General features: G+C 37.6%; 1 protein-coding gene across 2 annotated transcripts; it reads right to left on the bottom strand.

Moving 5' to 3' along the window:
- Positions 1-1,055: 1,055 nt before the first annotated feature.
- On the bottom strand, positions 1,056-11,633 carry LOC136254119 (probable 4-coumarate--CoA ligase 1). Of its 2 annotated transcripts, none has more exons than XM_066046794.1 (5): positions 11,465-11,633; positions 5,314-6,627; positions 5,176-5,257; positions 1,519-1,659; positions 1,056-1,469 (listed from the first exon to the last, which is right to left on the bottom strand). In XM_066046794.1, exons 2-5 carry the CDS (start codon positions 6,616-6,618, stop codon positions 1,273-1,275), a joined length of 1,725 nt encoding a protein of 574 aa, XP_065902866.1. In that variant the 5' UTR covers positions 6,619-6,627; positions 11,465-11,633; the 3' UTR covers positions 1,056-1,272. The 2 variants fall into 2 exon arrangements, with proteins under 2 accessions (XP_065902866.1, XP_065902865.1); XM_066046793.1 differs by having other exon boundaries at positions 11,460-11,633.
- Positions 11,634-12,741: the final 1,108 nt, after the last annotated feature.

A 12,741-nucleotide genomic window follows, 5' to 3' on the forward strand; every position in this document is an offset into this window, starting at 1 on the left:
AAGCCTTATTCGAGTAGCATGTGGTCATAGCAGACAATTTATGTGCAAGAGTGGACAGCCTCGCAGGGTTTCATTGCTCTAGACGCTTCAGTCTTCAGGGAATATAATGCGCTTGCAAGGATTGTCACTTAATACGTGATCGTCTCGAGCAATTATCTCGTCTAGCTTGTCTTCAAGCCGTCTATAGCCATTAGAGATGCTCCTCGTCTATTTAGTCTCAAGGCACCTAAAATGCTGTGTGTGAAGTGCTGGGTGCATCATCTTTGATGAATTTCATTTAGCATTATTGTTTGCTGTGACTCTGTAGCTTGCTGTACTTTTAATTTTGATGGTAGCTATATCCCCACCCACATCAAGTTTCACCCTACTATATCAAATTTCATTAATGCCGCTGTTATTAAGTATACATAATATATTATGATGCATGAGAAGGCTGACCATCATTATACAGCATATATAGGAAGCATCAGTTGCACCTCAGTAAAATTAGAAGGCTTAACGTTTATAATGACAAATAGGTTATTAAAGCTGTGATTTGGAATAGTTTATTTAATGAAAAACTCCCACACTCACATGTGAATTAATCCAATTTGTGGATGATAAACAAGTGGTCAAGTTTGCCTGGGTAGAGCAATGTATGAGTGGAACTTTTAATTGCCCATTATCCAGATATATATTGTTTGCCTGACTGTGTGCATGGCTACATGCAGATAAGGTGTTTATGTTACTGGGAGCTCTATATTGCTTGTGGTTTAAGTAATTAGTCAAGCCACTAGTATCACTCTCCTTCGGCATTTATAAGCTGAGTAAGCTCCTGATATCACTGAATGTATGGTACAATGGTATGCTTTGATAACCTCAAATCTGCTCCACTATTGTATGCATATCTTTACCCTGATCAAAGCATCCTCTAGAATTATCTGTGCTACTGTTATGTACCTTTCAAGCTTTCATGAAAGCACATGATGCATGCATATGAGTGCACAACAAATCAAACAATAAAACAGGTTCAGCAGGTTTATCAGGTTCAGCAGGTTTATCACAGAATAATTGGCTTGTGAATATTTTGTGGTATGTATTGATGGGGGTGTGCCAAATTTATTACTTTTATCACAAACTGCACAAATGTTATAGCCATGTATTTATTGGCTATGCTATCTCGCTATAAATATACAGCTACATAACTATGTCATTTCCTCAATCTAAAATTAATAGAAATAAACTGTACATGCTACCATAATTAAACAATACTGAGTCCATCCTGATTGTCAATCACTTTAGTAGCCTTCGCAATATTTTCCCACTTAGTGATTTTGGTATTTCTTTAATAAAATTTACTCCTCCTTTTAACTGTTTGTGTTCTGCTACTTTTCCCTTCACAAAATCCTCCACTTCTTGTTCACTCAGCTCATTACTGCTCCTTACCACAAATGCTCGGGGAAGCTCACCAGATCTCTCATCATCAACACCTTGTACAATAACACTACTGACATCATCTGGATCATGTGATCCCCTTACCTATAACTGCCACATCAGAGATGTGTGGATGTTGGAGGAGAAGAGCCTCCAGTTCTGCTGGAGCTACTTGAAAACCTTTCACTTTGATCAACTCCTTCAGTCTGTCAGTTACGTAGAAAAATCCATCCTCATTGTAGTAACCTTAAACAAATAATATCCACACACAGCATTAGTGGTATCACTGGAGTATATACACTTGTAGCCATACTAGTGTACATATAATTCCCATTTCAGTCATATATATACACAGTTTGTGATATGACCAAAGTAATTATATATGTCCACTAGTATATAGCTGCAAGTGTAGATGACCTCTCTTGTTTCCTTGCATTTTATCTCTATGATCCCTACTATGATCCCTACTCAAATGTATTTAATTTTGTTTGCTATAACTTTTTATGTAATAACATACTTCATTACTGGTGAAAGGAAAGAATACCACATCTAAGGTAAGGATTTTACCAGACCCATTAGAAAAATTAATTGAGCAATTGAATGTGTACCCTGATGATATTACTGAATGTGAAGGGCTATTCTGCTTCATTATCAACTATGTTCCACCCATTATACATGGCATTATAACAAAGAAAAGTATGGGAAGTGTCTCTGCAATCATTCCAGTCACTACTGAAATTGAAACTAAACACACTAGGGCTCAAACGAATATCCAAATATTTGACTATTCGGAACCGAATCGAGTACTCGAAGCTATAATAATGTCTTTGAGTAATCGAAAGTACGTGGGATCCGAATTCTGTAATTAATAAGTTATCACGTGCTAAGCCATTTGTTTCCTTTGTTCTGCGCTGCGTGACTACACGTGGCAATGGATAGTTCTAGCGACGACTCAGGTGAAGAAAGAATAGATGACGATGATGAAGAAGAGACTCATGAGACTGGCACCGTTGCCAGTAATTGTTCTCGAGGTAATTCTTCAAGACAACGTCGACCTCGTTCAGTGGTGTGGAAGTTTTTCAGTGCCTTGCAAGGCAGAAAATCAGTTCAGTGTCAGTTGTGTCCAGTTGGAAATAATGATGGTTTACTTGCATATCACGGAGGGACATCATTGATGCGTGAACATTTAAAGAGACGCCACTATACTGCGTTTTGTGAAGCGACCACGAATGATTCGAGTGATACTCCATCTACAAGTAAGCAAACCAGACTAGATAGTTTTACCCGTAGTATTGTATGTTCTCGGACCCATTCAAAGGCTATTACAGACCGTATAACTGGTGTTATCATCAAAGATTTAAGGCCAATAAATTTCGTAGATGGGGAAGGTTTTCAAAACCTCATGAGCTTTATTGAACCAGGCTATCATTTACCGTCTGCAACTTACTTTACGAAACTGATTGAGCTCAAGTATGAAGAAGCTGTAGCCAAAGTTCAACAAACTCTTCAAGCAGCTAATTACATATCAATCACTTCTAACATGTGGACCAGCCTTGCCAATGATGCTTACATTAGCCTAACTACCCACTTTATTTCTGGTGAGTGGAATATGGAATCAGATTGTTTGGGTACCATGCCAGTATCTGAACGGCACACAGGTGATAATATTTCATCATGGATTGAGGAGATACTGGGAAATTTTGGCATAAGTACACAAAAGGTTGTTAGCTTTGTTCATGACAATGGGTCAAATTTTGTTCGTGCTGGAAAAATATTATCAGAGAAGTTTGGGTGGTCAAGTGAAAGTTGTGCTGGTCATGATTTGCAATTATGTATTAAGGCTGGCCTGGAAGTAAATGAAATTCAGCAAGTGGTTAGTGCGGCTCGAAGATTAGTTGAGCATTTCAAGAAGAGTGAACTTGCTAATACTGCTTTGCAGAAGCGTCAGCAACAAATGTCACCAGACCAAGATGTACTACAGATAGTTCAGGATGTAAAGACAAGATGGAATAGTGTCTATTACATGATTGATCGTCTGTTGAAGTTACGATTGCCAATTAGTGCAGTTCTAGCTGATAGCACTGTAACCAGATGAGATCACCGTCACCTTGATTTACAACCTTCATCGTGGGATCTTCTAGAACAGCTAAGAGATGTATTGTACCCATTTCAGGTAGCCACTACCCACTTAAGCAGTGAATACAATGTTTCAGTTTCAACTATGCTACCAGTTATACACGGGATTATCAATAATATGCAGCCTGAAAGTGGTAACTCAGCACCAGTTAGAAATTTTAAGAATATTGTTATAAGAGAACTTACTCAACAATGGAACTTGAATGAAATTGATCCAAGTGAACCTAGCCTTCCATTACTAGCTACCTTTTTGGATCCACGGTTTAAAGATACCAACCTGAAGTTTCTTAACTGCTCACAGAAATCTTTGCTTGAAACATCAGTAATTTACCTTATCAACAGCTTTGAGTATGACAGGGACACTACTGCTACTGCAAGTGGCCAAACTAGTTCTCAAACACATGCTTCTGAGCCACATCATTTGTCTGCCCTAGATATTTTACTTGGGGAAGATGATTCTGCTGAAAATAGTCGAAGTGGTGATCATGTCTCTGAAACAGTTAGGGCTTATTTATCAGCTAACGTTCGTTCCCGTGAATCTTCTCCTCTACAATGGTGGAAAGTTATTACTTCACATTACAGTTTACTCGTGCCTTTAGTTCAAAAGTATTTCTGTGTTCCAGCTACTTCAACTCCATCAGAGCGCATCTTTTCCTGTGCTGGAATTATAGCTAACCGATTGCGATCAAGTTTAAACCCAGAACACTTGAACATGCTAGTATTCTTAAACAAAAATTACAAATTATTATAACTGCTCAATGCATAAGTACATGTAATTCTAACTACTGTCACTTATGTTACCTATGTAATGTATCTAAACTGTGTGTGTTTTAGTCACATTTGACTTACATGCATGTGTGATCAAGATGATTTCAAACAAAACAACTCAAATATTCTTACGTAAGTGGTTGATTCCAGTGAGTCACCAACAAAGTTAATTGGTATGCATAAAAATAGAATATTCGGTAGTTTTGATTAAAGGATATTCGAATAGTAAAAATCACTATTCGTTTGAGCCCTAAAACACACGCCTCAACTATGGTTTACTGAAAAGCAATGTGGCCATTCCACTTTTCAAGTATGTTCTACCCTTTTATACAGCATTACATATAAACAAAAGTACGAGAAATACCTCTGCTAGTCATTATACAAAATTATGTACAAGCCAGCTGTACTGAAGTCATCATGTACTATATGCATTACTGTGAATCAACACCTACACGAGAAAGAAATGGGACACAAAAGAGGACAAAGGTATATCCGTGGTGCATGCACTGTATAGCTGCTGCAGTTGGCAAAAGGCAGCCAAAGTGATGTTGAACAGTGAAGAAATCAAGCCTGTACATTGTGGAGTTATGCTTGGCTGGAGGGAAGCATCAGTCAGGTAGGCATCAGATAGTTAATTAACAGAAAATTCAGTTAAATAAGAAATTTATAAACTTGTTGGAAGACTTTAGAATTGCGTTGAAGACATTTTGGCCTTGACAACTGTCATGAAGAAAGAATGAGGCTGGTTTTAAGTGATATTTTAGCTCGAAAAGCCCAAATCTACATGATCTCTACCATACAGCACTACCATATTGTATGATATACACAGAACTAGTGTATTATATCAGTGAGTCTTACCAATATCTCCTGAGCGTAGCCACCCATCAGCAGTGATGGTGTCAGCAGTAGCCTTGTCATTGTTCAGGTAACCCTTCATTACCTGTGGATACATATCACGATAATAAAATGATGAACTATACGGTGCATTGTACTAACCTGTGGACCTTTGAACATCACTTCTCCATCACAATTAGGGCCCAAGGATTCCCCAGTTTCAGGATTGATAACCTTAACAAAAGTGTTAAGCACTGGAACACCAGACGAACTTGGGTTGTTTACATCATGAGGGCAACACAGTACTATAGGACTGAGCTCGGTCATACCATAACCTTGTCGCACAACCTTTATACCAAGTCGTTGTTTCACAGCTGTAGCTGTTTCACATCTTAGTGGAGCAGCACCACTAAATATGCTCTGTACAGAAGACACATCATAATCATCAACCATTGGGTGTTTAGCCAAAAACACAACGAGTGGGGGTACTAAAAATGTTTCATTTATTTTATAGCTCTGAAGAGCTTCTAGGAATGATTGCGGCTCAAATTTGGGCAAAATTACATTGGTACTGCCCTGGCACAGCCCAGATGCAAGTAATACTGAAATTCCATAGATATGGAAAAATGGTACTATGCCAAGAAATCGACAATCTGGATCACTAAGATCGATAAATTGTGGATGACTAAATTGGTTGAGATTAGCCATGACATTGTAATGGGTTAACATCACTCCCTTGGGTAAGCCGGTGGTGCCACTGGAGTATGGAAGTACTGCTATATCATTTTTGTAGTCCAGTTTTATGTCACTTGGAAATCTTGATCCACTGTCATTCACTAAACTCTGGTAGGATATCATATTCTTCTCTTCTCCCACACCTCCATCATCACCCAGTACTATCATCTTCTCTACACAACCTGCCTTACTGGCTGCTTCTTGTATTGTTGGTAACAAGGATGGTATGGTGGCTACGTACTTTGAGTTTGAGTTCTTAAACTGATAAGCTAACTCTTCTGAGGTATAGCTTGGATTACAAGTACTCACAATCCCTCCCACAGCAAGTGTAGAGAAGAATGTTGTACAGAATTCCACACTGTTGAGGGAAACTAGTGCTAACACATCTCCCTTCTGCATACCACTCCTCACTAGACCAGATGCCATATTAACCACTGACTCCTGTACTTCATTGTAAGAGTACTCCCTTCCTGTAACACCATCTATTAGAGCAGTCTTCTTGCCATACTTGGGAAAGTGCTGGAATACATAACTGTAGAGGTTGATCTCAGGAATCGAAATGTCGTCTTCATACGGACACTTCACAATGAAATCTTTACTGATGGTTGATGTGTTATACATATAAGCACATGATGGCTGATGACTGAAAATTGTAGGGAAGAAACGTCTACCAGTATTTCGCCAAGCATGATGACATAGTGATGCAAAAAGTCTAGTCACCTCTTGCTGCATGATGGTACCCTATAAGCATTACAAACATTTATGATCAATGTAATAGGACTGCTACTGTACATATACATACATACATAAGTGTCGCAAGGTGCCTTTTATTTTGATAATAATAATAACAGATATGATGTGCCAAGTCCTAGTCTGTTTATGCACATGCAGACACATACGCCAAGTCACGCATGCCTTCAAAGCATTTCAACCCAAAATACTTCCAACAAAATTTTGAAACTTTTTAAAACATATGTAACATGCAAAATGACTTACTTCAGCTAAGTATAGCTCAACGATGGCCAACTCTATGGGCTTGGATTTTGCAATGTTTTATTTTCATGCAGGCCTACTGTTCAGACCAATATTGCATGATCAGGTTTGATAAAAGTAAAGGCATGCATTAAAACCTGCATTCCAGGCACTATTTAGTTCTGTGTCATAACAAAGAGTTTTTTTTTGCAAGATGAAAAGGTAGGTGTGTAGATGAAAGCTATTATAAGTACAACAAGAAACTAGGTACCCTCATACACAAAAAATCAGACCTGATTTCAACACTTCCTCAAAGAATTTTCTGTTTTGAAGTGTGTGCTATCAAACAATCAAAATACTCTAATAGAGCAGTCATGTAATAGTTTAGTACTTTTATTATGCTATTTCATCTTCTTCAGAATAATATACTCACAACAATCTATTTTGAGAAACATCTTGAAGATATAATCTGCTTTTTCACTACCATCCAAGACACCATAACCAACACACGTAAGGTGAGACCAGATATTTTATAACAGACCCAATTGACCTGAACAAAATGTGATATGGTTTTCTTGGTAGGAATGGTTACAATGGAGGAGAGTATTATAATAGTTACATATGAAGATGAATGCGAACGTTTGCTATTCAGTAAAAATGTCAGGTGCAACAGGCATAAAAATGAAATTAATTATTGTGTACCACCTACTACTGTATGTACCTCACATCTGCTAGGTAATTTTCTAAGTGTGATACATGTAGAGTAATTCTCTGAGCATGATGCTCCTATTCATGGAAATGTTGTCAAAATGGCCAAAACCAACCAGGTGTAGTAAACTCTACCCATACATTTTGTATTGTGTATATCAAGGGCCATGCACTACAGTAAAATTAATGGTGCAATAACCCATGACACTTGGTAGATGCCTAAAATTCAAAAAAATTTGTGATAGCTACTACGGGAATTGAACTCAGTAATCCTAGTAGTATAGCGGCACAACCAAAAATTCGTGCACTTTTTCATAAAGCCATGAAACTTTCCACATAAATAGTACTCCTAAATACATGTATTTTTAGATATAGTGCCATCGCTGATTTGACCTTTGGTGACCTTTATGGCCATTTTTGTACAGAAAATTGATCATTTTTGTCTTTAACTCCCTGAGGCAGTAATTAACTTGTTAAAACATGGTACCAAACAAAAGATCTTGTTGATAGAAACAACTTGGTTTTTATTTGAAATCTATAGGTGATTTCATTATGAAGTTATGAGCATTTTTATTAGCTACAAAATTTGATACACTTACCTGTCCTCAAGGTGTGAATTACCTGTGGGCAGATAATTATGCATAAATTTATCAGCTAATAAAAATGATCATAACTTTGTAATGAAATCACCTATTGACTTCAAATGAAAACCAAGTTGTTTCTATCAGCAAGATCTTTTGTTTGGTACCATGTTTTAACAAGTTAATTACTGCCTCAGGGAGTTAAAGACAAAATGATCAATTTTCTGTACAAAAATGGCTGTAAAGGTCACCAAAGGTCAAATCAGTGATGGCACTATATCTAAAAATACATGTATTGAGGAGTACTATTTATGTGGAAAGTTTCATGGTTTTATGAAAAAGTACACAATATTGCCAATTTTGGGGGCTACGCCGCTATATATAGTGTGGATCTCAAAATGGAAACATTATGCTAGGTATGCCACTGTTATAGTCCCTAATAGTTTCTGCCTTTTTAAATGTGTACATAGCCTGCCCCCTTTTCTCATTGATTGGATTGCAACCCAATTGAAAGAAAAACAAGATGGCTACATGAGACAAAGGCTTGATGTGTACACAGAATATATACAGTGTAAGCAAATAATACAAGTGCAATTCGAGAAAGCTATGGGGTTACTTACTGTGACCCTGCAAAATGGTCACTACTACATCATAGATAGTATAAACATGGATTGGAAATGCACATTAAATGATATCCTGGTGTATATGTGCACGTTTCCAATCCATCTTCCACACAAAATAGAAAGGTGCTTCTTTTTGTTGCTTCTAGTGATTTTCACACAGACCAACCTTTAATATAAAAGAAACAAGTAATGCTTTATTATTGAACTGCTTTAGTGTTCAATATCAGCATAGCTTTAACACCTGATATCCAATTAGTGGCGTGTGACCAAAAATCCCACAATAGATATATTGGATGTGCTCATGCATGCTGTGATGTACAACATGTAGAAAATGATATTAAGGTAAAAAATATAACAATTATTGTACCCTAAACTGATATACATGACTTGAACATAGCTAGTTATTATGCCGGAAAGTTAACACTTTTTGGATGTTAAAACTACGTGTTAATGTCAAAAACTAATAATAAAATAATAGCAATTGTGTGTTCTTTTTTAAAGGCCATCCTATGAGAAAATCAGCACTAAAGCCAAAAAAACAGACACCATCATATTTTGAGTGGAAACCCTGGCATGCTATACGCCACTCCAAGTATTCATTATTTCCCATTCATTGACCTCAGTATTTCATGCAGGTAGGTAGTTCATTTTCTTCGTTATGACTGCTGCTACTGACCCACACAACAGTTATATAAGAGGCAAGAATACAGAAGAAATTAAACTTAGAACAGCTAGAAAAAGCTAAGTGGGTTTTGATTCTGAACAAGGCAATCACATGATAAATGCTGTCCCATGGGACAGCCTGTAAATGTGAATACAGGGAGTCAGAAACGTGTAACTAAAATGTTCTGTTAGCTAACAGAATATTCCAGTGAATAAAACCAAGTGGATGAGTAGCTATTGGCCCAGTTCGGGCGGGAATAATGGGCCGGGAATAATGAATCTTCTTGGAGTAGGCATATAATTAGGCCACCAATTGTAGATTCCTTGTTTCCTGCCACCCACCTGCATAGAGCCACATGTAAATTTATTATTGCATTTGATAGTCACATGCATGATCTAATTATTTTTGTTTACAATTGCTAGTGTAAGCACATGGCGTATTATTGGAAAGGTAGAGAGTTTCTGATGTTGTTTAGCACCAAAAAGCATGGATAACTACATAGTCTGATTCCATTTTAACCTCAGGCCGGATTATCACTTTAAGTAGCTATTGGTGAACGAGATACATTAATGAACAGGAGTCCCACTCATCTGACAATCTGTTACTAATCTGTGTGGAACATATAGAAAACTTGTACTGTTGCAGTTGATGGCTAAATATTAGTGTTATAACCACAAGCATGATACACCCAGCCAGCAAACTCTATAAAAGCATCCAAAATTTGGTGGCTACATGTTTAGAAAAAATGAGGGAACACTTTGAATCTAACATTCTATGAGATTTGAATCTTGATGAATTCCAGTGAAATCACAACAAATCTTACATCTCTGCTAAATCTGAGAGTAAAAGCAATTAGGAGTTAGTTAATGGGCTCCCTTTAAGGCCAAGCAAAGTTGATTGTTAGATTCCCGTTTCCGCCCGCATGGTTTAATAGAAATGCCACAAAATTTTCATTATATGGCTATTTCCACAGCATGGATTTTCAAATATTCACAATAATTGTTGTAATAGTGGGTTTATTTTAGTGTTTTCTTCTAGGTTTTAGCGATAATGAATAATCCCCCCCGCGTGATATTTTGAAAATCTTGAAACGGGAATCTAACAATCAACTTTGCCGGTTAAATAATAGATTTTAACAATATAAATAATAACCGCCTGCCCGCATGGTATTTTTTGTCTGACTTGGACAGGAAACAAGCAATTTACAATTGTTGACCTTAGCTACGTACAGCTACTAGCTAAGTTATAGTTATATCCCGGTACGAGTATATGGGATATAACTATTTTATATCACAGTGAGCGGGAGTGCGCAGAAGTTTACGGATAGTAAATTAAGTTCCGGTTTGAGTTCCTGTCACTGTGCTCGAGATTTCGTCCGAATTGTGTGGAGATTCTACTTTGTAGCTACAAGAGAGACCTTACATACTGCCTAGTGAAGGGCGGTGTTATGAAGCAGCGGTTCCAGGTACGATTCACCTTCGTCAGAAGTTGGTATGGTGGTGTCGCGTGGTGTGCAAGAGAAAAATAAAGACCAACAAGTGACTAACCATATATAGTCCGAGACAGAACGATGAACCTAGAGGAAGTTAGTTCTTCACCATAGTGACCGTTGGGAGTGATTGCTGGAGCGAAAATCATCACGGACTATTCTTGACATTTGTTAAACTATCGTATTGGTAACTTGTAGTGTTATTGTGTAAAGGATTAACAGTTTTCTTGTAAGATTTAGCTAGTTTTAAGTGCTGTATTGGTGTGTTTTGTATCAATATTTCCTTATTTGGCTCTTTGTTCCGGCCATCGGTAAACAATGCCATTCGCGGTTATTATGATGTCACGCCTGAGTGGCTCCGCAACAGGGTGATAACTAATATATCGTACAGTAGCAGCGCCGCTCTGTCTAGCTGTATAGTAGTTATAACCCAGCGCGGCGCTTTGATACTGCCACGCACTGGGGTGTAAAGTATTTTATACATGCCCACATTAACCAAAAAGACATCGACCTTGACATTACTATGATGAACATACCTGACTTTTTATGAACGAGTTACGACTGATTTCTTGTCACACCGGGAGTCCGAACACACCATAGAGTTATAGTCTCGCGTAGCCAAACCGCTTTTTTCCGTGTATTGGGTGGGGAAAAAAGTTTTTTTCCCACATATCAAAACTTGTGTAAGATATTCCGGATTTCCGAATGGGTTACGCCCGTTTCGTATAAAATAACACCGTCCTCTAAACAAGGCTCCATAACTTCCGCGTACTTTGGTTGACAGACACGAAGTTTGGTTTATCAGATTCCTTGATGAAAGGCGATTCGATTCATGTGTACGTTCTTTGTGTAGTAACGAAGGGGAAGCTAAAAAGGAGCCTTGTACCGCGAAATTTACGTGTTCAGAATGCCCGTAAAAACACGTGTTTTTAAGCATATTTCTATAAACTAACCTGTTTAACAATTTGTACGGTCGGAATCTTATTAAGCATTCTTCGCTGCGTAGAATGATACCAAATTTAGCGAATTTGGTTGAGGATAACAACTTGTAAATTGGGATTTTCCCCGGCGAGATAATTAAATTTTCCAATAGGTTAATGTATGGAGCGCATATTATGTCATCATCAGCAGTAAATAACTGTCGCTATGGCGACATTTTCCCATTTGTACGGTCGGAATTGGATAGAAAAATTCAAGGGCTTTCTTTTATTGTATGGTGTGCTGTAGAAGTTTTGTGAGTTAAAGGTTGTAAATTAGTGTTTTTGTCTGTGGTGTAAAATACATGTATTTTGTATTGGACAACAAATGACAAGGAATGATGAGATTTTATGATCAGCCTGTTTTACCAAGTTGAGGTTTCAAAAAACATATTAAACAGATATTAGATTTATTTAATGCATAATTCTTAATTTTTAAAGGTTTAACCCAGTGTTTGAAAACTTTTAATGTTGACCACCTGAAAATGCTTGATTTGACAAATCCCATACATATGTTTTGATATGAGCCAATATATGGAAAAAAGCGGTCTGGCCACGCGAGACTATAGAGTAACTGGAGTTATGCTCAGGAGCTCATGATCAGTATCTCAGTTTGGCGTCTATATAAGCTCTTGCGCGAACGGAGGTACTAAATTCCTGGCCAAAGTTTTAGTAACCAGCTCCCGAACCCGCAGCTCCATCTTGATTACAGGAACATTTTAAGTAAGCATCACCATTTACGTTATGGAGAAACTGTAAGTATGCGCCGCCATACCCGCTTGTACGGAAATACCATAGATTATACCATATATTATTTATCTATGCCGGGAAATACTAAGTA

Source organism: Dysidea avara, chromosome 4, assembly GCF_963678975.1.
Source record: "Dysidea avara chromosome 4, odDysAvar1.4, whole genome shotgun sequence".
Taxonomy (NCBI): Eukaryota; Metazoa; Porifera; class Demospongiae; order Dictyoceratida; family Dysideidae; genus Dysidea; species Dysidea avara.

Coding starts and splice junctions, on each gene's coding strand:
- LOC136254119 (XM_066046794.1), bottom strand. CDS start 6,618: ATGCAGCAAGAGGTGACTAGACTTTTTGCATCACTATGTCATCATGCT. Junction 5,258..5,313: donor TGATGTTCAAAGGTCCACAG/GTTAGTACAATG, acceptor ATGTATCCACAG/GTAATGAAGGGTTACCTGAA. Junction 1,470..1,518: donor CTCTGATGTGGCAGTTATAG/GTAAGGGGATCA, acceptor TTATTGTACAAG/GTGTTGATGATGAGAGATCT.